At 47.6% G+C, this 26,696-nt stretch overlaps 1 protein-coding gene across 2 annotated transcripts in view; it reads left to right on the top strand.

The window, feature by feature from the left end:
- Positions 1–24,298, top strand: part of KIAA0319L (KIAA0319 like) — a 34,903-nt gene extending 10,605 nt beyond the window's left edge. Inside the window, exons 4-21 of one of the 2 annotated variants that reach the window (XM_074807219.1) lie at positions 2,197–2,488; positions 4,542–4,643; positions 5,499–5,596; positions 6,753–6,840; positions 8,097–8,189; positions 8,877–9,009; positions 10,077–10,305; positions 11,348–11,471; positions 12,032–12,164; positions 13,033–13,181; positions 13,482–13,633; positions 13,824–13,962; positions 14,300–14,459; positions 16,604–16,746; positions 17,709–17,831; positions 18,373–18,463; positions 18,818–18,909; positions 20,919–24,298. In XM_074807219.1, the coding sequence (XP_074663320.1) occupies positions 2,197–2,488; positions 4,542–4,643; positions 5,499–5,596; positions 6,753–6,840; positions 8,097–8,189; positions 8,877–9,009; positions 10,077–10,305; positions 11,348–11,471; positions 12,032–12,164; positions 13,033–13,181; positions 13,482–13,633; positions 13,824–13,962; positions 14,300–14,459; positions 16,604–16,746; positions 17,709–17,831; positions 18,373–18,463; positions 18,818–18,909; positions 20,919–21,106 (2,529 nt within the window). In that variant the 3' untranslated portion in view covers positions 21,107–24,298. Of the gene's footprint in view, positions 1–2,196; positions 2,489–4,541; positions 4,644–5,498; positions 5,597–6,752; positions 6,841–8,096; positions 8,190–8,876; positions 9,010–10,076; positions 10,306–11,347; positions 11,472–12,031; positions 12,165–13,032; positions 13,182–13,481; positions 13,634–13,823; positions 13,963–14,299; positions 14,460–16,486; positions 16,515–16,603; positions 16,747–17,708; positions 17,832–18,372; positions 18,464–18,817; positions 18,910–20,918 lie in introns of those variants that run through there. The other variant, XM_074807220.1, reaches the window with a different exon arrangement.
- The last annotated feature ends 2,398 nt before the right edge of the window (positions 24,299–26,696 follow it).

Consider the following 26,696-nt stretch of genomic DNA (forward strand, 5'->3'; position numbering starts at 1 on the left):
GAGTTAGCTGAGATAGGGGGAGAGGCAATGATTTGCCCAAGACCGCAAAAAAACTTTGCAGAGAAGCCTTCAGTGCCTTCATTGCTACTCTTGGCTTGGCTGGGTGTTAGTACGTGCAGCACGCCTTTATTTTTACAACTGGCATTTAGTGTTTTCTGAAACCCAGCCTATTTACTGACCAGGATGTTGCCCACCGTGGTCTGGAGCGTTTTTCCAGTTCGTGTTTCCTGGACTGAACGCCAACAGCATGGTGTAAAAGCTTGAGAATATTTCCTCCGATACGAGCTTTTGATCAGCTCCTCTAGTGGGGAGTTGTGGTGGGCAATTCCGCGCCCAAACGCTTCCCAAGTTGAAGATGGTAAATTGCTCCATTTTAAATATTTAGCAGATGCTCTCAAAATAGTTAGCTCAACAAAATGTGCTACACACATGTACTTCATGGTGGAAGGTAAATTGTCAGGAGTATTGCCTGGCAGGCGAAGAACTGGAATGGGGCTAGGTACTGTAAAAGGAATTTTCTGATGAAAGAAAGGAAATTGTTCCTGCCACTTTGATTATTTTCAATAAAGTGGCTCATCCTGTATGGATGTGAGCAAACTTTCTGCCCGCAAGCTCGGCTCCCTGCCCCAGCAGCATCTCCTGTGGCATGCACGCAGGGAACTGCTTGTGTCAGGTCACCTTGCTTTGAAGAGTGATTCTGAAATAAATTTCCTCTTGCTGCAATGATTCGATTATTACATAAAAATGCCATTGCAATCCTCCTGCTTTGTGCTTGCCAACTGCACAGCTTTAGAAAAAGGAATACATAGCCAAAATAAATGGCCCAAATGAACCCCAGTTCCTGGTCCCTGTTTTTTGCTTCTGTCTTATCCCACCTTTCCATTCTTTTAGCTCCACTCACTGCAATTTTGAACCTAGATCTTCTGTCACGTTTGCCACATCAGCAGCCATGGTACTTAAGGTGCTGTAGTTAAATCTGTGGTCTTAACTGGTGTTCAGCTGAGCTAGAAATGCCCTACCTGCTGTGGAGGAAGAACATGGAGAATCACAGAATCGTGGAACACCAGGTTGGAATGACCTCAAGGATCATCTGGTCCAAGCTTTCTTGGCAAAAGCAGGGTCTAAACAAGCTGGCCCAGCCCCCTGTCCAGCTGAATCTTCAAAGTGCCCAATGTTGGGGAATCCACCACTTCCCTGGGGAGATTATTCCAACAGCTGATGGTTCTCCTTGTGAAAAATTTTCTTCTTGTGTCCAATCAGAATGTCCCCAGGAGTAACTTGTACATATGACCCCTCATCTTTTCCATGGGACTCTTTGTAAAAAGGGATTCTCCATCTTCTTTGTAGCCCCCGCTTTAAATACTGGCACATGGTGATAAGGTCTCCCCTAAGCCTTCTCTTCTTAAGGCTGAACAAACCCAGCTCTCTCAGCCTTTCCTCCCATGGCTGCCCAGCCCTTTGATCATCTTTCTGACCCCACTTGGGCCCTCTCCAGCCTGGCCACAGCTTTTTTGTATAGTGGGGACCAAAACTGGGCACAGTATTCCAGGAGTGGCCTGACAAGTGCTGAGTAGAGGGGGATCATGACTTCTTTAGCTCTGCTGGTGATGCCCTTGTTGGTGCAGCCCAGCACCCCGTTGGCTTGCTTTGCCACTGCAGCACACTGATTGCTTGTACTGAGCTGCTTGTCCACTAGGACCCCCAGGTTCCTTTCACAGAGCTGCTGGGTAGATCCCAGCCTGTGCTGCACTCCTGGATTATGTTTTCCCAGGTGCAAGACCTTGCACTTGTCCTTGTTGAACTTAAAAGGTTCTTGTTAGCCCACTTTTCCAGCCTGTGGGTGGCTCTCTCTTCTGGAGTGTCCACTTCCCCACTCAGTTTGGTATCATCAGCCAACTTCATCAGGGTGCACTTGATCCCATCATCCAGATCACTTGTGAAGATATTAAACGGTGTCAGGCCCAATATTGATCCCTGGGGGACCCCACTCGTGACACGTTGCCAGTTTGAAAAACAATTGTTTGAGAAACAATTCAGAAGAGAGGAGGAAGCAGTAAAACATCCTGCTTCTGGGAAAAACAAACCAGGGACTTTTCAGCCTCCCTAACTAGAGGAGGTGAAGCGCAACTTAAACACAGCAAAAAAACCCTGATGTTCAGGGTTTAGGTCAAACTAAGACAACTTTTTCCTTTACAGATCCACCCAGGAACATCCGCACCAGAACCGTCGGTGTTGGCTACGTTCTCCAGTCCTGTAGCACAGGGCTTGACAGCCACAGGGAAGACCGAGAAGCCTGGGCAGCCAGATGATGCTTTGGTCCATCCTCACTCCTCAGACGTGTTGCCCACCGTCAGCCCCATGCTGGCAAAAAGCCCAACGAAGATGCAGACAGCTACTTCTGTGCCAAGTGGAGTTCCCACAAATGGCAGCATTCCTACAATCCAGACCAGCCCTGCTGTGTCACCAAGCACTACTGCCACCACACCAGGTGAGAACAGGCAGAAAACACCCCATCAAATATCATCTAGTCAGGTTTTGGTGACAAACCATAGCAGTGTTGAAAAATATGAGATAATTTCAGAAATTCTTACCTTTGAAAAAGCGCAGGTGTCAGTTGGACCTCATTGATTCACGAGGTCTGAGCTTGGGACTTTGGCATCATAAATCTGCACATAACCATTGGATCTATTTCCAAGAACAGCTTGAAAGTAATGGTGATATCTTAATTCCCAAAGTGGAAGTTGAGATGTGGTGCAAGACATAGTCCCGTGAAGCATTCTGTCAGGAGTTTTGACACACTGCTGTCTATCAAGTTGAGCAGAAACCTTAATGTCTGCTCAAAATGGGGTGTAACTGATACTTTTCTCTCTGTCCCTGAAACGTCTGTGCACGGTTCAGCCATGGGGAACAGTGTACTTGGCTGTTAGCCCATGCTTTGCAGCAAAATGATGTTTCTGTTCACACTGGTATTTCTTAAAACAAACTCTTGAAAATGTATACAAGCCAAAATGCACTTTGGACAGCTCGATTAACTTGCCCAGGCCATTAGCTCACCCTCTGAGGATGTGCACGTACAGTGAGTGGTGTATACTGGTTGTGTGATATCTCAGAATTCAGTTAATCCAGTTTGCTGAAGTATTCACAGCGGAGTTTCTTTTGAATTTAGGGTTCCTTTCCCTTACAAGGGAACAAATGGAAAGTGTAAAGGAAACGCTGCATCCAAAGATGTTTTTGGCAGGAAGCTCATTGGATGCTTGTGCTAACAAGTTAGTATTCTTTTTAAGGGTTTACCCCAGCTAAAACTGGAAAATATATTTTAAATATCTTCAGTGGCTTGTGTTGGAAAAGTAACGTAGCCACGGCCTCCTTATTTTGCTAAATAATACAAAGATGACGTGAAGGGTAGTTTTTCCAAGCAGAGTTTTGGGGGTTTTTTTGGTCTGTCTGTTTGGGTTTTGGGTTTTTTTCCTAATGAGATCAAATTTCTTTTTGCCTTGGAACTGTTTGCAACTGAAAGACTGATGGAGTTATGATATCCCAAGACCTGGAGTAATTGAGAGGGGAAGAAAAGAATTTGATGAATTTGTTTTCTTTTAGTTAACTGGTTAATTCCAGTAGCTCATGAACAGATGGAAGAAGGGCTAAATGTTTAATGACTTTTTCCCTATCTTCTTTAACTTGGATTTTTTGTGCATAACTCTGTAACATTGTCTTTGACAGGGTCAAATTAGGGTAAACCGACTTTAATTCTTGTTTTCCGTGTGTAATTCCAAGGCCCAATAATAAAAACACAAAAATAAATGGGAAGGGAAGAGGAGGCTGAGGAGGATGAGAAATGCAGTCAACTTTCTGGTTATGTTAATGCTAATAACAAGTCACAGTTTTCAAGTCTTGACCCTGTAGTCTTTAAAAACAAACTACCTGTCAGTTTACTTGGAATGGAATGGCAAGAAAATTCTTAAGGGGTTAAAGAGAAAATATAAATAAAAGGAACAGGTTTGTATTTTGAGTTTTCATATTCAGTTTTTTAAAAAAAATCTCCTAGCCCCCAAGCAGTTTTTCAAAAAAGAAATACCGTGGATTCTTCATATATTTGTGAAGATGTGGAATTGCAGTTTGGTAAGTAGCAAGTGTTTGTCTTGCTGTGCCATGAGACTGCAGCTGGGTTCTCTGCCGAAAACCTGTCAGGTAAAACCCTTCCTGTCCTGCTGGACCTGGTGAATAGATCCCCCTGTACAGGGCCCGAGGGTCACGTTTCAGCTCTTTAGAAAAGGAGCAGGAGCTGCACAGTGTCTGCAAAGAGAGAGATGACTGAGTCATTTTGGGCTTGTCTTAAAATTGTAAAACCCCATTAGTGCATTTGCATTAACAATGAGAGCGAAACCTGAAACGGGAGCTATATTGAGTGACGGGATGTTTACAAAATACAGCCATTTGTAGCTGGTTTTTATTCCACCGACTCTGAAACCAAGGTGGTTTTTATGTACGTATTTAATTTTTTTTTCCTGTTCCTCTTTCAATTCTGTGTTTCTCCCTCTCAGTTATGAAGGAGCTGGTAGTTTCCGCTGGAGACAGCGTCGAAGTGACCCTGCCAAAGAATGAAGTTCAGCTGAATGCGTTTGTGCTTCCTGAACCACCACCCCGTAAGGCTTCCCTGGGAATTCTGCTAAGGGCTTGTGACGGTGAAATGGCAAACAGGGATTATATCTGATATTAAATAAGGACCATCTTGAAAATGTGTCCTGTCAGAGAACAGTTTCCTGTAGAAATTCCTCATTCTGTGCTATTACCTCATGCTGCCTCTCACAGAAAATAGCAAGACTCAAAAAAACATTGAAAGTGCTACAGAGTGATTAGATTTGGGAGATGACATTCTCCAAGTGGTATGTGAGGAAGCAGTGGATCTTCAGCATCTATTCATGATACTTGCTGATAGGTGACAATCTGTTTTAGCAAGTGATCTCTCATTTGGGAGATTGAAATCTGACTCGGGGGGTTGACATGCTGAGGAGCACGTTTGTATACGCTCCTCATTTCATCATGCAAATTGTTCACAGGTATTTATAAAGTTCTGATCTATAGCTCTGTCCCCGTTGGCGGTGGGAGACTGCAGAGGAGAGGCAAGATGTTACGTGTTGTGCAGCAACAGGGATAGATGCATTCCTTTTCAAAAACTGGCCTTATGCTGTCTCTGCAGGATTTGAGGGCACAATAAGATTTTTCTCTCTTATTATTCTGGATCTGTGATTGTTCCCAAGCTCTTTAATGCCTTAGAGGCTGAAAGATGGGGTTTGGCTCCAGAGTAAATGTGTTTAGAAGCACAGATTGTCTCTTTTCCTGGGTATATTCCCAAAAAGCTGCAGCCCAAACTCCAAGCTGTCTCATTTCTCCATAGTGCAGCAGAATGTGCCTTGTAAATTTGTAAATGTTTAAATGTTTAATTCTTTGCTTTTCTTTAGCATGTCTTTTAAAAACAAATGTCTGGACCTTTTTTTTAGGAACCACTTATTCCTATGAGTGGGAATTGATTACTCATCCAAAAGACTACAGTGGAGAAATGGAAGGGAAGCACTCCCAGACCCTTAAGTTATCTAAGGTAAAGCTTTTGCTGCTTTGAATCCTGTTGTGTTAAATGTCAGGTGGAGAAGATGGGGACCCTGGCAGCCAGGAAAGACTTGTATGTGATTTCAGGGAGAATAGGAAATTGCATGATGGGCAGCCAGCCAACACTTGAGTGCAAGCCCTCTTCTAAGTCTCTTATAAAAAGGAGATTGATCTGGCATGAGGGAAAGAAGAAATTGATTTCAGGATCTAAAAGCTGCCTACAAGCAGTGTGTCAATCCATACAAATGGCACAATTTAACATTAACAAAGGGTTGTGAATATTTCTGCTACTGAAACAGTGTGGTGGTCTGTTTGGGTCTGAAGCCTTGTACTACCCACTGAAAAATGGACTTTCTGATTCCATTAACGAGAGCTGTGGAATACCTTGTAGCATGCTACAGGTTAGATCTTTCAGACAAGCTCTAACAGTGAAAGGATTGCCTGTTTCTGCACATGGGCATTCTTAACAAGGAAATGGCTTTAAATATTGGGTGAATATACAGTTCTGTATTTATAAGACAGTCCTTTGAGCATCTTGGATTCTGCTGCACTCGGAAAACTACGGTCTGTAGTCACGATACCATGCAGAGAAAAGCCCTTCGAAAGGAGCGTGTCTATCTCTGTCAGGGTTTCAGCCTTTTGGGTGCTGTGACTGCTGTCCAGCACCTAGTCCTTCACCCTCATCTTGGTTCAGCAGTGAATGATGAAGGGCTGACAGCCTGACTCATGTCACCTAGAAGAGAAGAAATACTTTCCTTTGTAAAAACACACAAGAAGAGATTTTCTTCTCTTATGTGCAGCCTTTCTCATCTCAAATGCAATCTGCTAGTACAGGTTCCTGTGGCCAGACAACCTGAACTAATCTCTGTTATCTCTCTTCTATTTGCCTGTTGTTGCTAGAAAATAAAGCTTGACTGACAATCCTGTGGCACCTGTGACAGAAAGAAATTTCTGCATAGCCATTGTAAACTAAAAGATACGTAATACCATTTTGGTGTGGAAACCATGCTTTGCAGGTTGAAGCTAATTGCCTGTGTTTTATGCTGCCAATGTGCTACTGTGCCAAAGCCTGGTAACTTGACCTTCTAATGGCTCCTGACAGGGTGCCACCATCTTGAATGTAAATTATCTTCTGTGTTTGCTTCCAGCTTACTGTTGGTCTGTACGAATTCAAAGTCGTCGTTGATGGGGAAAATGCACGTGGAGAGGGTTACGTGAATGTAACAGTGAATCCGAGTGAGTTGGTGGAATTGTATCTTTTCTTAAGTTCATCTGACTCTGACAAACCCTGATACCTGTATCCTGGTGTTTTGCTTATTTGAGTGGACTCTGGTTTAACGTAGTGAAAATCCATTGTGCTGTGAACTCGGTATATACGTATGTGTATTAAGTCATATCCTGAGATGTGAAGCTATTACTAATACACATAGCTATTTCTGCTGCACTGCACACAGGCCGACCACTCAAAAAAAGAGCTGCAATACTAATACAAAAGCGCTCAGCAAGTGCCTCACCCTGGAAGGCCACTGCTTCAATAAAAACTAGCTGTAACCTGGTAAAAAGCTTAGAGCAGCAGGAGCAAAAAATGAAGGGAAGCCAGAGCTTTGAAGCTCCCTTGGAGGTTCTTTTCTTCCCTGTCCAGTAAAGAATGTCATTCGCAACCACAGGCAGGTTAAGTCAAATCTCATTCCTTACTGTAAGACGTGGTTTGCAGATGAGCTGGTGTAGATACAGTAGCTTGTGCTGACTGTCTCACCAGGTCTCACTTTTATATGGCCTCTGTAAAGAGGCAACCACAGGTTCTGCATCTCCCTTTATGCAAAAAAACCTTTATTTTGCACACTTCAGCAAGACTTTTTCTACAACCTTTGTGGGCAAAGAAGTGCTCTTGCACTCCCTAAATTAGCAAGAGTGTGTGGCTGGCCTTGTGGATGCTGTTGCTGATCATTTCCTTATAAGCAGTGAATCTGCAGCTGGCAGCGTGCATCAAAATCGTTCATTTTTCAGAGCAGCAGCCAAACTTTGGCAAGAAGCTTTAGGTGCTGCCCTGTTAGAAGGGTCTGTGCTTGAATGCTTGACCCAGTATGGGAGAACTGCTGCAGTGCAGCCATTTCCAGAGGACTAGTGTGGTGGCAGTTCACCTCCTTGCTTTTTTAAATCCCTTTTGTTAGCACTGTTTCCCCGAATTGGTGTATAACTTGCTGAAAGCACGAGTCGCTGTCGTTGATTGTGCAGCTCTCTGCAGTCAGTCGGATCGGTGGCTGTCTTGGAGCTCTGTGGCACAGCAACTCCACCCTTTGGACTCCTCCTGGACTCGCTGACTGCAGGACTTGGCGGGTAGACAGGGCTGGGGAGAGGGAAGAGGACGTGCAATATGTACCCTGCTACTCCTGGCGCACACAGGCAGAGTCGTTTTGCAGAGTTCCTTGGCCAGGGCTTTTTATTGTGATCTGCCTGTAGATGTCATTGTAACAGCTCGGTTATTGTTGCAGAGCCTCGGGTGAATCAGCCTCCTGTTGCCATCGTGTCCCCGCAGTTCCAGGAGATTTCACTGCCAACCATTTCAACTGTTATTGACGGCAGCCGTGAGTACCTGCAGTTTTAAATGCAGTGGTCTAACAAGCCTGGTTTCTGTGTGTTTGGTTTGGGGCTGGCCCTTGGGATAAAGTTGAAGAGGAGCTGGCTGTGACACTATCAAACACATTTCAGCAAAAAGACTCAGCCTCTCTTGCCAGGAGAGGGGAATATGCCCATGACAGCACCTCTTCCATCTTCCCTTTTGAAGGGCACTGGCCTAAGCCAGTCGCCTAAAAAAGGAAAAGCTCTAGAGGTGACTGCTTAGAGTAAAGAAAATTACTGTCAGTCAAAATTATTGGCCTCTTCCGTTAAGGTTCAAACATATTAGTTAGCTAACAAACACCACTGTTACTGATCCTGGCCTGCACTAGAGCTTTTCAGGAGTTTCTTCAAATACATTCAGGTTGTCTTACCCCCAACTAATATTATTTTGTTAGTGTTTTGGTTTGGGGTTTTTTTGTCTGCTGCCAGCACATGTACAAACCTGGGATTAAGGGTGTTTGAGTATACCTGTGAAACAGGGTAGAGGAGAGCGTACAGCTGGGTATCTGAGCATAGCAGAGACCTCAGGGCTTGGACCAAAAATGCCTTTGCTCTCTAAGCCCGGGACTGAAATAGGGCCCTGAACATCTGGGGTTTGTGAAGCTGCATTTTCCAACTCCTTGTATGTGCATTTTCTTCCGTAATTGAAACAGAAAGCACTGATGATGATAAAATTGTCAGCTATCACTGGGAAGAACTGAAGGGTCCTTTGCGGGAGGAAAAGGTTTCTAGCGATACTGCCATATTGACACTGACCAACCTGGTACCCGGGAATTACACCTTCAGGTAGGTTATACCTAGAAGAGTCAATCAGTTCTCATCCCTTATGAGTAAAATGTATGAGATTCCTGAAGCATTAGTCTGGTTTAAAAAAAAAAAAACTACAGAAAAACCAAGAGGGAGAGAACTCTATTCTGTGATGTACTCTCTCTCTCCACTCCTGCACTTTCAGGTAGTTTCACAGCTTTTCCCTTCAGAAGAGATAAGCTATCCAGCTACTTCTTATTCTTAAGTTGCAGCACTGGTTTAAGGTGATAGCAGAATGGTCTGCCAGTGCTACAAAAGGTCTCTTGAAATGTCAAAACTAAACTGTTTGGGTAAAGGCTTAGGAAGAAATGCAGTCTTTAAATCCAGTTTTTAAATGCGACGTGCCTCATAAGTGAATGAAGCCTAATGGTTTTACGCCTGTACCTGAGTAATAGATGTAGCTGATTTTACTTTAACGTTTGCTCTGTGATTTTCCCTTGGTCTGCATTTTGGTGTGATGTCCATGCACTGCATCAGCAGATCTGTTTAAAATAAAATAAACCTGAGTACCTGTAACTGAACACTGTTTTCCTCTTAGGCAGTTGGTATATGAACGAATCAGATCGATGTTCAGACCTCGATTCAGCAAAAAGCAGTTCTGGTTTGTGGTACCTGAGGCCACGTACTGTGGTCAGGCCACTTGTGGATTGGTAATGAACTTCTGTGTCCGCGTTAACGAACGTCTCCTGGCAGGAGGCAGTGTCGTGCTCAGGGAGGTCTTTTCCGTCACGAAAGCTGATGATCTTTCACTAGCACAGTTTTGTCTTGGAACTAGTTGGTAGATTTCCAGTGAGAGATGGATGTGGCTGTTGAATTTCTTGCATCACTTTGAGGCTGATAATTGGGCATTTGGGGGAAGTTTCTATCCAGAGAAAGCACAGTTGCCTCAAACCATAGGTTTTTTTCACTTCTGAAAAAAATTACTATCCTGTCCTTAAAAGTGTCTTAAGTTTCTAACTCTTCTTTTTCAGTTAACTCCAGCCAGTGTTTTGTATTCAGCTCTGATAATCATGACTGCTTTCACTTTTTTTCCCCCCGCTCTTCAGTCTAACAGTAGTGGACTCGGATGGTGCCAGCAACTCTACCACTGCAAACTTGACTGTGAACAAAGCCGTGGATTATCCTCCAGTGGCAAATGCGGGCCCAAACCAAGTGATCACCCTGCCTCAGAACTCCATCACCCTCTACGGGAATCAGAGCACCGATGATCACAGCATTGTCAGCTACGAGTGGCTGCTCAGCCCTAACAGCAAAGGGAAAGTGATGGAGATGCAGGTCAGTGCAGGTCTCTGGTACTCAACCTGGGTTACTCACTAGCTGGCTTTTTTTCTATAACAAACCATTTTTAATTGACCGTTAGCAGATGTTTCTCATAATCCTACAGAGCCAGCATCTGATGATTAAATATGGACTTTAAATCCACATGAAGCTGGTATTGTCTTAGTGGCAGAACTGGTGCACCAATCTAGCCACAGGTTTTCATGGGCAGCCTGTTTCCTTTCTTGAGCAATGCAGTTTTAAATACTGCTGAAGAATGGAGGATTGAGAGAGACGGTAACTTGTTGGCTTTGGATTCTGATGTCCCACACAACAGGTCTCTGCACAGCATGATCACACCCACGTATCTCACTTTAACCTTTGTGGCTGCTAGGGAAGTTGCTCTTTCTCTGCTCAGTTGCTGACTTCTCAGAACATCAGTGATGGCTAAATCAATGGCAGTATAATAGGGATGCTTAAGTGCTCTCAGCAGGTGTGGAAGCCAGACTGTGTGCTCTTTTAGGAGCTATCAGTCAGGATGGTATTTAGATGCACAGGACACCCATTGTGGTCATGCATTTCCTTAGCTGGGCAAACACAAGGGACTGGATCTTTTGGGTTGAACCTTGGAGTCTAAACTCCGCCGATACTGGCCAGACACTCCTCAGTCCTAAACAGTAAAAGCTGGAACTTGTTTCCATGTCATCATTTTTCTTTTGAAGATTATTACTACTGTCAAATTTATGGAATAAGAACGTCCATGAATCAGGTTCACAAGGTGTATGATTTGCACAGGGCTCCCCAGAGGTTTTGCTTGAGTTGAGTCTTAGAGGTTGGAACACCTGTATGGCATTACTCTTGTTATGTTCCACAACAGTGTCCTTGTTGCTGTGCATGAATTTAGCTGTGAGCCTTGCATGCTGAAGTGGCACAGACTTCTGGGCCATAGCGGGAGTTAGTAAGAAGCCCCTAGACTCTGCTAACAATAGTTGCAGAGTCCCCTGGTCTGTCATCATCTGTGTGAGGATTCTTTTTAATACATGAATATGTTTTCTCAAAGGGGGTGAGGACACCAGTCTTACAGCTCTCTGCGATGCAAGAAGGTGATTACACTTACCAGCTAATAGTGACTGACTCTGCTGGGCACCAATCCACTGCAGAGGTCACTGTGATCGTCCAGCCAGGTAAGCTGCCTTGAGCTGCTTTTGCCACTTCCAGTCCAGGGGTTAGAGGCAAGCAGCAATCTCTCAGCATAGTCTAGGTCCTGTGATAGCTTTGTGCTGCTTGCAGAAAAGCTGCCCTAATTTAGGACCCTCCTAGACTGGTGTATTACTGATAAATGAATAAGAGTTTCTAGGCATATTGCCTTTCTAGGCCATTCTCTTATTTTACACAGCAAAGTCTAATTGACATTATCCCACCACAACAACAGGATTGTATTTCCAAGCAGCTGTCCCTGCCCACAGTGCTAGGTCCTGGACAGGAGCAGGAAAAATGGAGTAGTACTTGAAGAATGAGAGCAAAAGTCAGAACTCCAAGATTTCATTCTCATTTTATTGCAGATGTGCGAATGAAGCACTGATCTGAACTCTTAACTGCTTTTAACCTCACTTTCTCCGAATACAAGGTTGAGGTAGTGGGCAAGAAATATATTGGGGATCACAGAGAAGATTCTGAGTGCTGGGGTTTTAAGCTCCACCTTTTATGGCATGTGTATGAAAAATAATATTGCATCCTTTTCCAGAGAACAATAAGCCCCCAAAGGCGGACGCTGGCCCAGATAAGGAATTGACTCTTCCTGTGGACAGCACCACTCTAGATGGCAGCAAGAGCTCAGATGACCAGAAGATAGTCTCCTTTCTTTGGGAGAAAACACGGTGTGTATCATCTTCCAGACTGTTCTTGTGCAAGTATTTGGGTCTTTCATTTAAAACAAGACACACTTCCACATATCTTCCTTGTGTTAAATCCTGGTCACACTGGGCCTGACAAGCTTCACCAGTGACTAGAATGAGACAAGGATTTATGTTTAATTGGAAGAGCTGCAGAAATAGCTTTGCCTTCCTCCCGAGGCCCGATTCCTGTTCTCAGCATGGTTGTGGCTTGTCAAGGAGAGCAGCCATGTTCAATTCACAGCAGTGTCGTGTGGTCTGGCTGACTGACTCTTGTAATCAAACAGCCGCAGGGTCTTCGAACTTGATACTTTTGCAGTATGTTTGACTGAGGCCGTGCTCTTCTCATCGTCATGCTTCCCTTCAGACTCTGAATTCCCTGAAGTGCTTTAGGGAATTCAGGAAAAAGCCTATGAGCAACTTGCAGTAGCTTTTTCTGTTTGCTAATGCAAGGTCTGTGCAAAGCTCTTATAAACGAATGAACTATTTTTGCTCTATACCTTTTCTTAATGAAATGGCTTATTGTGCAGTTCACGAGCTGATTTTGCTGAAAGTACCACTTTTTTTACACCCTACTTAAATGCTGTTATCAGTGCTCCCCTAGTTTAAAAATAACGAAAACACTAAACCACCAGAAATTATGCTTTCTGTTCTGAATGCTGCACTTACTCTTTTGATTTTATTGCTGTAACTGGAGAAAACAATTTTGCTTTTTGTCACGGCCTCTGTATTTCTGGGCCACTGTCTGTTTGTACCCCATAAACTCTGCTTGAGCTTGAGCCTCCCGTTTGGTGTGAGGCTGGCTCCTGTGGTCTGTGCAAAGTTTGAACTGATCCTCCTGTGCTTTGGTTAGGGGCCCAGACGGTGTCAAGCTGGAGAATGCCAACAGCAGCACTGCCACTGTAACAGGCCTTCAAGTTGGGACATACGAGTTTACTCTGACAGTTAAAGATGAGAGGAACTTGCAGAGCCAAAGCTCGGTCAACGTCATTGTCAAAGAAGGTACGTCCAGCCGTGAGCAGGGCTGCCTGAGACACAGGTTGTCTCTGAGCAGTTCAGCAAAACCTGTGTTCCGAGGCACAGTAACAGGAAGGAAGGGCTGAAAAATAATGTGGAAAGCACTGAAATGGCCTTCTCTAAGCCAGGGATTTACCCTTTTCTGGAGGAACAGTGCCTTCAGCTGAATCCTGCAGTACATAATTTCCCTTCTCTTCCCCCCAGGGTTAGATAGCGATTTCTGGGTTACAGGGCATCTAATGCAGTAGATTTTTTTTTCCATCTGCTTTCTTTCTGTTTCCTTAGAGATAAACAAGCCACCAGTTGCAAAGATTGCTGGTAATGTTGTCATCACCTTGCCCACAAATACAGCCGAGTTGGATGGATCGAAGTCCTCTGATGATAAAGGAATTGTCAGCTACTTGTGGACCCGGGACGAGGGGAGCCCTGCAGCTGGGGTGAGGTTTCTTTTTTAAATGGCAGTCTGCAGCATCACAAAAGTCAGTGAAAGGAAGCGTTTACAGCTCCTGAGGAAATGGAAAGCTCGTTGTTGCACCCATTACCCTGTAGTGATATCCTTAAGTATGATGATAAGTCCTGCTAGTTTGATCCTTTGTTTCCTGATACTTATTTTTCTCTGCCTTCCAGGAAGTCTTAAATAATTCAGACCACCATCCTGTCCTCCTCCTGTCCAATCTGGTAGAAGGGACCTACACATTCCACCTCAGAGTAACAGATGCCAAAGGAGAGAGTGATGTGGAAAGGACCACAGTGGAAGTCAAACCCGGTGAGGCTGGGTTTTGTGCTGTCCCACATTTGCCTGCACTGCACTAGCAAGCCCTCTGTCTGGATACAGTGTAGTGAGATTAAAATGTGTAGTCTAGTCCGGCTCAAAACTGTAAAAGTTGAAAATCTGGGGGGATGTGGTTGTATTTTCATGTGGTTCTTGGGGGCTGACTCTTACCGCTTGCCATTACTTGTGAAAGTCATAGACTTGTATCCCTTCCTGCACTGAGATGCTGTGTTTAAAGCAGAAACATTCTGAAAAGATACTAGAAACCTGACTTGTACCCAGTCTGTTAGAAAGAAGTTCTAAAGATCTGTATTACCCACATTCTCACTAGATCCTAGGAAAAATAACCTTGTGGAGATAATTCTGGATGTCAATGTCAGCCAGCTGACTGAGAGGCAGAAGGGTATGTTCATCCGACAAATCGGCGTTCTGCTGGGGGTCCTCGACTCGGACATTACTGTGCAGAAGATCCAGCCGTACACTGAGCAGAGGTAGGGCTTGGCTGTGAGTGTACGTGGAAGGGGGATTGCTTGAGGGTTTAGTAAACTGAGGGCTGTTTTGGGAAGCAGACTGGACAATCGGAATGTGTGCAGTTGTTGCTTAAAATTGATATTCCTGCTTGCTCAGGTCAGCGAAGGTGGGTTGGCAGGCAGGGCTTGGGTATCTTTCTTCTCTGGAGATGGTGGATTGGCCTCAAAAGCTGTTTGCTGCTGCTGTCTTTGCCCCTCCCCCAATCTGTAAAATCAGAACTAATCTTACTTGGGTTTGAAAATTGTGAAGATTATCTGAAGGATGTTCTTCAGCTGTGGTTTATAACTGGAGAATTAATAGGGCTCGGTACAGGAGTAGTTTGGTGAAACACTGATGCCACACCAGAGATGTGCAGTGGTCCTGCATGCCAACTTTGTAGTTTTACATTAGCTTTATTGCCTGCACAACTGCTTCGGTTTAACGTAAAATAAAATGTTGAAAGCCAGTATAATTTTTGTGTGAAGAGATAAGGAAAACTTGGGTTTGACTGGTATTTAGCTTACAATAAACTACAGCTGGCCTCTTCTAAACAAGTGGGAGTTTGCTTACAGGCAGGGCTGCAGGCCAGGCTCATGTTGTCTGCCTGAACAGTGTTGCTCAGCTCCAGTGCAGTGACCAGCAAGTCCTACAAGGGATGGTTCAGCCCAGCTGGATCCTGGCCACACTGCTTGGGCATCAAAGTACCTGATTGAGTTCAGCTCTCCACCTCTGTACAAACGGCTGCTCTGGGAAATTCACTGTTCTGCAGAAAGCTTCAGCGACCGGTGCTGTAGTGTTGTCACAGCAACAGCTGCACATAGCTCTGTGCTAACAACAGTCCCTCATTACTGTAGGTGTGTTTGAGGATGCCTGAACATGCATGTGAGTGGCATGGCAACAAGCTTATCACAGGCAGAGTGGTAATCTGTTGAAATAAGTGCAATATTGCACTTAATTTTTACTAGAAGTGGAGGAGTTTTAAGGTAGATAAAGCACTGAAAAAGATTTAAGGGACGTGCTTAAAGTCATGCAGCAAGTCCGCAATAAATCTGCAGTTATACTTTACACTTTCCTGAGTTCAGTAATGTATCGATTCCTTCGTGTCCACGTTGCCTGCTGTAGCAGTAAAATCAGAATTCATTGTCTGTGCAAACCTGAAGAGCTCAGAACAGAAGAGCCAGCACTTTGTGGTAATGTTACCTTTCTATCTCTGCCGTGAGCAGGCCGGTTGCCACTGTTTTTCACTGAGTAAGGCAAGTAAGGGATTCTTGTAATTAATGCTTCATCTGTTTATATGTTTATTAAGTAGACAAAAGAGTGGGAAGTGTTATAAAAGAGCAGAGATTATTTTCTGACAGATGGCTTTAAGATCCCATTTTTGCCTCAACTATCAAAGTAACTTGTGCTGTTTAAAAAAGATCTTTTTCCCCCAGCTGCTGTTTTTTTCACGTACTCTGAAGGCTTCACTAATATCCTGTTGACTCATAGGCTCACTGGTGATAATAAATCTGAAACATCCATGCATCCTTTTGTGAGTGTGAAGGACATGCAGGGTTCTGCAAAGCTAGCAAGCCTGGAAGAGCCAGTTCTTCTGTCATAAAGTTAGTGCGATAAAAGATGCAGAATACAGTATACTCCTCACCTGTGCTTTTTCTGCCTGTAACGCTTTGCGCATTCAAACTAAGTTTTGCAGAAGACTGTAAACCTTCACTGTCTTCTCTGATGCTGGAGCTCTGTGCTGAGCCGTTGAATGAGCCCCCAAGTTCCATGTGTAGTAAGGTCTAAGGATCCCACAGTGAGGGAGGGAGATGATGAAAATGGTGGGATCCTAAAGTCTGGGGATTTGCGTGCTTAGCGTGAACATGCCAAGATGTGCTTGGTAGCAAAGCATTAGCAAACTCAGGAGCAGTCCAGTCCTAGCTTTGAAATTACAATGGGCCACACGTCCCGAAGGGGTTTCTGCTGTATGCCCAGGTCTACCATTATTGCTTTTTCAAAATGGAGCCAGAAGTCTTCAAATAAATTTGAGATTCTGAGTAAGTCCCTCTAATGACAACCTGGGGAGAATGGCTCTCTACCTGGTGTTTGGAGAAGCAGCAGATAACACTTTTTGTCTGACTTGCAGCACGAAGATGGTGTTTTTTGTACAGAACCAGCCTCCCCATCAAATATTCAAAGGGCGAGAGGTAGCCTGGACGCTAAAAAACGAACTACGGAAACAACAGTCGGACTTCCTCATCTTCCGGGCGCTGGAAATTAACACAGTCAGTAAGTAAGAGTCGCTGTGGTACAAGCTGTGGTACTCTTTTCCCTTCTTCTCAGGTGCCTGCAGAGTAAGGACCTTCGTGCGTGCTAAAAACACCTGTGTGCGCACACACACTCGCCCCAGTAGCTTTCATGTGTTAGTAAATGGGAAACAGAAAAATGAGTCAGAGTATGCATTAATCAGTTATTTACCAGCTGATTCTGTCTGCTCATTGTTCATATAAATGGTTACTTGTGGCTGGGAAGATAAGAATTCACAAAATCAAAAGCAGATTGATACTTATAAAACTAAAATGTGGTGTTAATGGAGTACAGCCAATGACACGAGTGTCATACTGAAAACAATAAAACTACAGATCTCAGTAGCTGTGAACATACTCATTTCCTCTGCAGCACATACATCACTCTGAAGGAAATGTTTCCCTTCTATTTTTTTTTTTTTACAACTTTACATTAGCAATGTGATTCTTTTAAGAGCTCCATCCCGTTTGCTGATCAGTTAGATATTTTAAACTAGAATTATGTCGTTATTTTCATGATTTCCTGATTTTGTGGCCTTCAGAAGCCACTCTTCAGTTCTGTTTGGTCCCTTTAAAGGATCTATTTGTTTCTTGTCTGTCTCACAGTCCAGGTTTGAATTTGAAAGTCAAACCTTATTTAAAAACGTTTACTTAACAAATATACAAATTCCGTAACTTTTATATCAAAATCATGATTGATTAGGCAACGTTTTCTTAGCATGTTGTGTGTGTTACATTGTTAGTGAAGTGAGGCTTTCCAGTTTGGCATGAGGCCTAGGTGCTTACTTTTGCACTTCCTACTGCTTACGGGTACAGCTGTGGGTGAACTACAGAGTGACTGGCTTCACGTTGGAGCCTACGGGGGTTGGCCGAATTGAACTCTACTGTCCCATTTTTGCCTCACGTGCGAGTCATTTAGTTCACCTTGCTGGTTTTGGTCCCCAGCCTGTCAGCTGAACTGCTCTGAGCACGGACGCTGCGACTCCTTCACCAAGCGTTGTGTCTGTGACCCGTTCTGGATGGAGAACTTCGTCAGGGTGCAGATGGGGGACGGCGAAAGCAACTGTGGTACGTGCCACCTCCTTGGGGTTGTTCGTCTTTGGAAAGAAAACGGTGTTTGAAACCCGGGGTGGGCAGTAACAGGTACCTGCTTTCTCCCAGTACCTCTGACCTGATGCTCACACGAGGAGATAGTCCCTGCCCTGGTCTCACTACGTGTTACCTTCTAGGCAGGTGAGACTTGATAGGGAAGCGACTCCTCTTCAGACCCCCTCAGCAAACACTCCCTAAGAGTTGAGTCTGTTCTTAGTGTATAAATCACACCTCTTTTCTCTCGTGGCCCTACAGAGGCTTTCCTGCCGCAGGAAAGCAAATTTTATAAATCAGCACACATTGAAAAATGCCCTTGTGCAGCGAGTGTGCACACTGGATCTCAAGCCTCTGGCTTCCATGGGTGAGTTAGTGGTGCTGTCAGGGATGGACACTAGCCTCTAATTCTGCAAAGGGTCAGGCCCTTCTTTTCCTTTCCCAAGAACAGTCATCTAAAGCGCACACTGTCAACTGTATGAGGTGCCAAAACGTCTTTATCTCTGGGGTGTTTTGCTTTCAGAGTGGAGTGTGCTGTATGTGATCATTGCATCTTTCGTCATTGTGGTTGCCTTTGGAATCTTATCCTGGATGGTGATCTGCTGTTGCAAGAGGTGGGACTGAGGCTGTAACCCCCACTGTATCAGTGCTTCAGAGCCAAGTAGCTGCCTTAGGAGGTGAAAGGTTCAAACCCATCGCCCCAGCAGGCGATGCTTAGCCCTGGGATGTTAGTTTTTGTCAGTGTTTCAAGTGAAACATTGAAGCCCTAGAACTCTGGGTTCAGTTAAGAAGTAAGATTTGGATTAGCCTGTAAATGTGCAACTAAAGCAAAGTTTTCAATGTTTTCCTTTGTGATACGAACATAATCTGAAATAAGCAAGTACTCTAGCTTTTGAAGATCAGAGTTGTTTTTTCCTGCAGCTTTTTAAGAAATGGCCTGCCTCTTAATTCCTTTTCTTCCCCTTTAGACGAAAAGGAAAGTCCAAAAGAAAAAGCAAATACAAGATTTTGGATGCAACGGATCAAGAAAGCCTGGAGTTAAAACCAAATCCCAAAGCAGGTAAAACATGCTTTGCATAAAACGTTTCCAGAATGCTGACTAAGAACACTCTTCCTCAGTGGACTTAAAATCACAGAGTGAAACAAACGTGATGTTAGGCACTGACAGACAAGTCTCATAAGATCTAAGAGCTTGTTTCAGATCGGTATAGAGGGTATTTAGTCAAGTTATGTGACTCTTTGTTTTAGAAATCGGGGCTGAAACTGGCCTGGTCCTGATGTCTCCACTTCGTGTCACTGAAGTAGTAAGTGGATGCACGTAACTGTGCAGACCAGCCTCATCTAGGAAACCCAAAACTGGGTCTTGACTATAACTTCTCTTGCTCTAAAGTTTTCCACTGGGTTCTGGTAGTTTGCTTCTTGCTGATATGTAATTCCTTGGCCATGCTCTACAGCAAAACATGAATTCAGTGTCACTGAGCATTTCACTGAACTGATCGACTTTGGCTACTACGCAAAGGGACACCTGAAAGCAACCTGAAAACACTCATGGACTGGAGAGAGTGTTGTTTATTTCTGCCCCCTACTCTCCCACCCCACAAGACTTGTTCATAAGTTCATTTATTCTTGCCCTTGTGAGCATCAGACTCTGAATGTTTCATATTTTAGCTCATCCTCTAAGCTTTCCAGGATGCAGATGCTTATCTTAGGAGGGAGACCCATAAAGTCCTCAGTGCTCCGTGTGGCTACAGGCCCATTGGCCCATCCCAGAAAGGTGATCGTTTGTCTTCAGTGTTCTTAGCCAGCATTTTCCTGTCCGCATTGCTGTCCTAGAGAGGGCTTGTCAGGTGCTTTGCAAAGATCATTGAGTTATTTCAGGCTGGAGCATTTTTGCTGTGATTGTATCTGATACCTGAACCGAGCTGCCTGACTGGCCAGGCCAGGAGGGAAACGTGGGAGGGTGTGTGCAAAGCACAGCCCCTCTGAGCACTGGGGAGCACCTCAGCTGCCAGAAGATGTGTTTCAAATAAGAATGTGCGTCCTGGTTTTGTTTAGAGGAGGGATTATTTTAACTGTGTGTGGAAAAATAGTCCCTGATCCTTGTTTGCTAGTGGAAAATAACTGCTCGTCCTAGTAGTATCCCATTTAACGGTGTTCCAGCGAAATGAACGGTGCCCGACAGCAGCGTCGGAGGGCGTTGCAGCGACAGCTGATCAGACAGTGCCTCTGAAAACCGGGTTGTCCCAACTGCACAAATACAGACACCCTTGAAGAAAAACCGGGTGTGTTTTCCTCCCTCAGCACCCAACTCTGCTTTAATCTGACCATCTGTCACCTCGCGCAGAGGAGCCCCACTGTTAAATAAAGAGCTCATTGTTCTGCAGTCTGTAGCAAATGTGCCTCAACCATTTGCTCTCTGGTAACTGAACTCATCTTGCTTCTTCCGAGGCTGGCTGCTGACTAAAGTCTTTTTCCCTGCTAGGTATGTCCAGGGAGCATTCTGCTAACAGAGGAAATGTTGCATTTCTCCATTAAGGAAAAGCTAAATTAAAATATTTCCTTTGCTGACAATATCAGTAAATGTCTCTCTCCCGTCCTCATGCATTAATCTAAATTCAGCCTGCTAATTTATCTCTCTTCCCTTGCAGGCAAGAGGAGCAGAGATGAGAGTAGGGAGGGTAGTAAGAACACAGCGATCTTCCCTCTCACACCTGCATATTCTCTTTACTACAGCCCTTGGCCCTCAGAGAGCTTTCTAGGCAATGCCCTGAGCAAGGTCAGGGAGACAAAGCTCCTGTGTATACTCCCAGTCTCTTCTGGTAACGGAATTTGCTTTCCTACGTGTTCGTTGTGCTTTGCACTATCTTGAAGCGTCGTTGTGATCTGTCCTGCCAGAGTATCTGAAACAGGATCGCTTTGGCTTCAGCATTTGGAGCAATAAGTAGGGAATTCTGATTAGGGTGCCCCTCTGAAGTGGTAGGGAAAGGAGATTTAAAGAGGGAGTGGAGTAAGGTGAGGTGGTTGACCAGTATTAAGTGTTTTTAACTTGGGAATCTCTCTCCTTCAAAGGCAGCAGACAGAAAGCCCAGGTCCTCAACACTAGCCTGATGCACTCGGAGTCTGAACTGGACAGCGATGAAGCCATCTTCACGTGGCCTGACCGTGAAAAAGGGAAACTGCTCCGCAGCCAGAACGGCTCCTTGCGCAATGGACAAGTGATGCTCAAACCCAAGAACCAGAGGGAGGAAATCCTATAGCTCCCCTCAGGCGGCCTTTGCTGGAGCTCCCTGGGAAAGGCCACTCCCGTCCCTATCCTACACAGGCCTTTGGAGGCCAGTTTGATTAGGACAACGCTGCTAACTTGTTTCACAGAAAATAACTTTGGTTTTGTGGGTTTCTTTTCATTCAGTTAAAACTGGTTGTACTTGAATTTGAACTTCAAGGGAGATCGAAGGGAGGAGAAGGCAACTGTGAACCCTGGGCGAAGCATCAGAAAAGACAGAGCTGGCATCTGGAGAGCGGCAGGACAGAACCACTCGGAGCGACTGTGAATGTGCAGGACCCTCCCAGCCCACCTCAGACTGCAGCGGAGGAAACGCCCGTGGACTTCCAGCTCACTTCCCTTGGGAGCTCCTCAGAGGAGGAAGGTCAAGGCTGTGCTTCAAGCTGTGCTTTGAGCTGTGCTCTGAGCTCCCTTCAGGCTCCAGTAGCCTACCACGGGCTACTTGTGCTGTCGAACAGCTTTCTTCTCTTTCACTCCCACCTTCCCTAATGGTTTAAGCACTATTTTAATTTAGACTTGTCCTTTCACATGCACTTGGCTGCTTTTGGAGTGTAGAGGAGGGGGAATCTAAACACTCTGGTCACACTCCATCAGCTTGCAGGTAGGAGAGGGTTTTGTAGCTGTCCTAAATCACTGGCAGGCTTTTCTCACTTGGGAGCGTTGAGGACACGGTGCCTGTTCAAATGTGAAAAGCTGACCTGTCTGTGGTAAGGGGCTGAGCTAGGAGCCCCCCTCCTGCAGCGAGCTCTCCCGCTGGGTACCAGGGCCGGGCGGGGACACCCACCTTTGGTACCCGTGTCTAACATCTGGCTTAATTAATTCCAAAGCTGTGAGATGATGTTCAGTAGCCCTAGCACCTTCTGTGGGTCGCCAAGCCGTCCGTGAGTCTGGACATTAACCATATCTCAGTTACAAAGCGCTATATACTGTGGTTTGGGGTTTTTTTTTTTTTTTCTTTTCCCTTAAAATTTGCACAACCCAGGCAAACAGGGGCTGGTATCTCTGGTTCCCAGCAGCTGGCTGCTCCCTCTGGCTGGTGGCTTAGTGGCCTCACGGTGCTGGGGCCGCAGAGCCCTGTGTGCTGCTTGACGCAGCGTGGAGCACAGGCGTGGAGTCCTTTGGCCAGTGGGAGAGGGAACTCGGTGCCCAGGGCATCGCGTGGTGGGTGCCAGCCGTGGGGCTCTGCCGCCCGGGCTCCGGGAGGGGTGCAGGGTCCTGGCCCACACCCTCTCCCTCAGCTCCTCTCACGAGTTGCACCCCTGGCCTCGGGCAGAAACCAGCCTCTTGCTGGCACAAAGGATGCTGCTGCTCCTCTGTGGATGGGTGGGCAGTTTATTGCCTTTCTTTGTGTTTAATTTAAAAACTGGAAACTTGTTTCATTGGCTTTTTTTTTTTTTTTTGAGCTATGAAAGCCAAAAGGCTTTAACCTCCTCGGTTGTATTTATATTGCTGCACTACTGATTTGTGTTGAGCTAGATGAAGATTAAACACTATTGAATGCGAGGGAATGTTCCCTCGCTGAATGTAGTCATGGCTGCTGCTAAGTTTATTTTTCTGGGCATTCAGCTGTCTTCCTCAGGCACCAGCTGCTCTCTTGTACCGAGGCGTTGCCCTCCTGCCCTCCCGCACGGGGTTTGCCTCTTGCTCGCCTGCGTCATGGCACGGGCCACCCTCCGGCTTCTGTCTCACTGGTGCTCCCAGCCAGGCTTCCCCCTCCCGTCACCACGGCTCCTTCCCTCCGAGCCCGCCGGGGACCACACGCAGGGAGGGCTGACGCCACGATGCTCCCCGAGGGGCACGGCCCAGCCCAGCTGTACCACGGCCGGATGCTTAACTCTGGGGTGACACCACCCTCGATGCGTTTGGGTGCAAGAAGAACAGGCTATGAGGGAATGAGGTTTTGAAGCCGCAGGGATCGATCCAGTGTGGTCCTGGGCCTGTGCCTGGAAGCGGTTTGTGCTGTTGGGGGAGAGCTGTTGGACTCTGGCTGGTTCTGGTTCTTGTGGCTTGTGCTTTTTGAGCCTTTTGCTCCTGCCCTTCCCGGGGGACCCCCCGGCAGCGGGTAGGGGCTGGGTGTGGGGGCTCAGCCATCAGGTTGTCGCCGCAGAGGCCCGTTACCGCTCACGGCAGCCGCAGAGTGTGCTTCAGGGCAGGCCTGGCTCCTTGTTAGGGAAGAGGGAATTAAAATCTGTGCAACTGTTACCACCAACACCTTCGTTTAGCCGAGGTTGTTTTCTTCATCCTTACATTTCGCTGTGGGGTAACAAAGATTCGGGCTGAGGCGCGCTGCCCAGGCTGGATTTTGCGGTGGGCTGTGGCGTGGCCTCCGCGCCCGGCGGCTCGGTCAGGGCGGCTTCCTCGCTCGTTTGTCGTCGCGGAGCGCAGGTTTGTGGCAGAGCACAGCGCAAGCTCCCGTTGGACTTGTGCCTCCCATTAGTATTCCCTGCCTGCGCAGCCTCTTCCCCGCTCCCCACGTTAACCCTTGGTGCCGCTGAGCCCTCGCCTGCGCACGGCCGCCCGCGCGGGAGCACGAGGGCCTGTGAAGCCGACGGAGGCGAGGAGACCCTCCGAGGCTGAAGGCAGAAACTTTTGGCCCAGCACAGGACCCCCTGCCCCGGGGGACGGGACGGCCCGTCTGCTTTAGCGCCCCGTTAACGCAGAGCTCTCCCGGGGTGTGCGGGTAGAGCCGACACGTTATTTTGAAATCCCTCGCCACCCTCTCCTCCTCCTCCTCCCCCGTGGCGTCACTGATACCGCTGCTGGTTTGTTACCCGAGCACCAGGGCTGACCTTGCTCGGGAAGGTTTCTGCATTGCTATGCATTATGATTCCACAATTAGAGGCACTGGCTACAAGTTACCCATGTGTGGAAGTTAAAAGCTGAGACATCTGTTGGATGAACCATCAGCTTCACTTGATTTTTTGGTTTCTTCTTTAACAGATTTCAAACACTGGTTGAGATGTTTCAGGCAAATGTTGCGTTCTACTTTTAAAATAGTTTGCTGTTAAATCTTTTCTTCGTTCTTCTGTGTAGCGGGGGCTGCCCAAGCTCTCTGAACTTTGGTTTAACAATGTTTGTTGATTGCAGTGTTACTTGGATCAAGACTAAAAGTAATTTTTTAAACAAAATGTTTCTTGCAAATAAACAGGGAAGATGTTTTGCTGCTGCTCAGCTTGCTTCTTTCTCCAGGCTCAGCTGCGGGACGGTTCCTAAGCCCGCTGTGCTCTTTGTGGAAGAAGGGGAAGTCCTCCCTCGCCCGGTGCCGGGCAGCGGGGGCTCAGCAGGCGCTGCGGGACGCGGCGCTGCCTCTGCTCCAGCCGCCGTGGGGTGCGGTGGGGGTCTGGTGCCAGCGCAGCTCCCGGCAGTGCTGAGAGCTCTCCTGACACCCAGCCACGTCCCCTCCTTGCTCTGCGGCCGGTGCAGCAGCCTCTGCGCAGCGAGCAGGAGAGGCCAGGCCTCATTCTACAGCCCCACGCTTGCGTGTTGACCCCTGGTTTGTTCATCTGCCCCTGCTTTAGCACAACCACAGTGAGCTTCTGCGACTCAAAGTCGGCTTTCAGCCCCCAAGGGCTCTTGCCCCGGCTCTGCTGACCAGGTATGGAGTCCCCCACCCCGCCAGGGCTCTTCCTGCTTGATTTCACTGGAAAGTGAAATAGCAGCAGCGTCCGGGCTCAAGCTGCACCCACACCCGGGATAACAGTACCTCCTAATGCAGCAGAGGAACAGTTATTAATTAGTGGAGTCCCTGGAGGAGATGAAGCCTGTCGCTGGGGCTGGCTGCTGTAGGGTACGTGCTTTAGCACCACGGCAGCCAGAAGGGACCCGGCAGCACCACCAGACATGGATTTTTCAGAGCAGGGCGGAGACTCACCTTCAGAGCTGCCCTTCTGTCCCTGCACCTCTCGCGCGGCCTGGGGTTGTGCTGGAGTTCACCCTGCTCAGTGTCACTGAAGGACCTGAAAAGCCCAATCCCTTGGGCTCCCCAGCCCACCGCCTCTGCCCACGAGCGCGGCAGGAGCTGCCTTCAGAATAAAACCGCCCCACCCCTCTCCAGGCATCGAAGAGCTCCCGCGGCTGCAGCACAGCTCTGCCTGGCATCAGGGCAGGTGTATCCCCACTGTCCCCCAACAGAAACTTGGAAATCCGAAGCTGCAGAAGGCTCCTGCCTGCCACCCCTCTGCCGCTGGTGCTCAGCTGGGTCCCTGCCCCCTGTGTTCGTGCTCTCTGCTTTGTGGCAGCCAGCTCTGCTGGTTTTTCCCTTCTGTTCCCTTGCTGTCCGGGTGGGAAGCTCTCCCAAGGGCTGCCCTTTCCCTCTGCTCGGCATCACTTAACGTTTGCTGGCTCCTCACAGAGGTGCGCGAGGAAACCCAGCAAGTGCTCGCTCGTGGCGCAGGATGGAGGTGGTGGCTGTGGGCAAGGGAGCCCCGTGTCCCCCAGCTGCGGACTCTTGGGGTTCAGCTTCTGGGGGGGGAGGAAAGCTTGCACCAGCCCCAGGGCAGCACGGCCAGAGAGATGGAATTTCTCAGCGCCCCGAGGGCAAACGGCTGCTCCTGCCTACAGCTGCGTCACCTCCCCGGGGGGAGGGTCTGCGGCTGGTCTGGAGCCTCAGAGCAACCGCAGGCTCATTATTTGAGAGCAATCTCAGAAGAAATGGGTTTTGTTGCAGTTTTACAGCTTGAGAAACTGAGGCAGGGGGCTGTGCGTGGCAGGAGCTCCCTGCCCGGCCGAGGGAGGGCAGAGATGGGCAGAGCAGCTCAAGGACTCTGCCCACCCCTGCCCTGGCATTTCGGTGGCTCAGCACCTCGGGGAAGCCCCGGGGCTCCCGAGGGAAGGGGGTACATGGATGCGGCCCCTGGCACTGCGGTGCTGCCAGGGATCGAGCCAGGGAGCTCAGCGTAGCCACAGATACAACCCCGAGCTCCCCGGCTCCCCTTGTCCCTCCCTAAGCAGCACCCGGGGCTGGGAGGAGTTAAAAAAGAAAAAGGCTCTTGCTGGAGCCTTGGAGGGAGCAGGGTTTTTTCTCTCCGCACATGTTCTCACCCCTTTCTGCTTGCGCTGTCCTTGCTCCGACCATGTGGATTTGGCACCGCTCCCCAGCGCCTTCCTGTCATTAGGATTCCCTGAATTGCTGCCGCTTTACCTCTTCCAGCCGGGCTCTCCCCGGCCTCGGCGGCCGCACTGGCGGGAGCTCCCACACCTCGGCCGGGGCCCCTGCAGCCGCGGGGTGACCGGTGACGGTGTGTCCCTTCAGCATCCTCGTGGTGACGGCTGCGGGCAGCCCCTGCCAGCAAAGGGCACCGCAGGGGTGCTGGTGGCTTCTGGGGACACTGTGGCAACTGCCAGCACCCGCGGGAGCTGCCCCCAGGGCCGTGCTGGGGTGGCAAAGCCGGGGCAGGAGCGTTTGGTCGCTGTCGGGTCGGTGTTTTGGGGTGAGCACGGCCTCCCTGCTGCAGGCACCTCCCGCCGCCGTCCTGCTGGAGCAGGGCCCTGCGCGGCACCGGGGTGCGACGTGGGTGCTGCAGGGCTGGCTCGTGGGTACCGTCACCCTCCATCCATCCCTCCGT

The sequence above is a fragment of the Strix aluco genome, chromosome 26 (assembly GCF_031877795.1).
Source record: "Strix aluco isolate bStrAlu1 chromosome 26, bStrAlu1.hap1, whole genome shotgun sequence".
In the NCBI taxonomy this organism is placed as follows: Eukaryota; Metazoa; Chordata; class Aves; order Strigiformes; family Strigidae; genus Strix; species Strix aluco.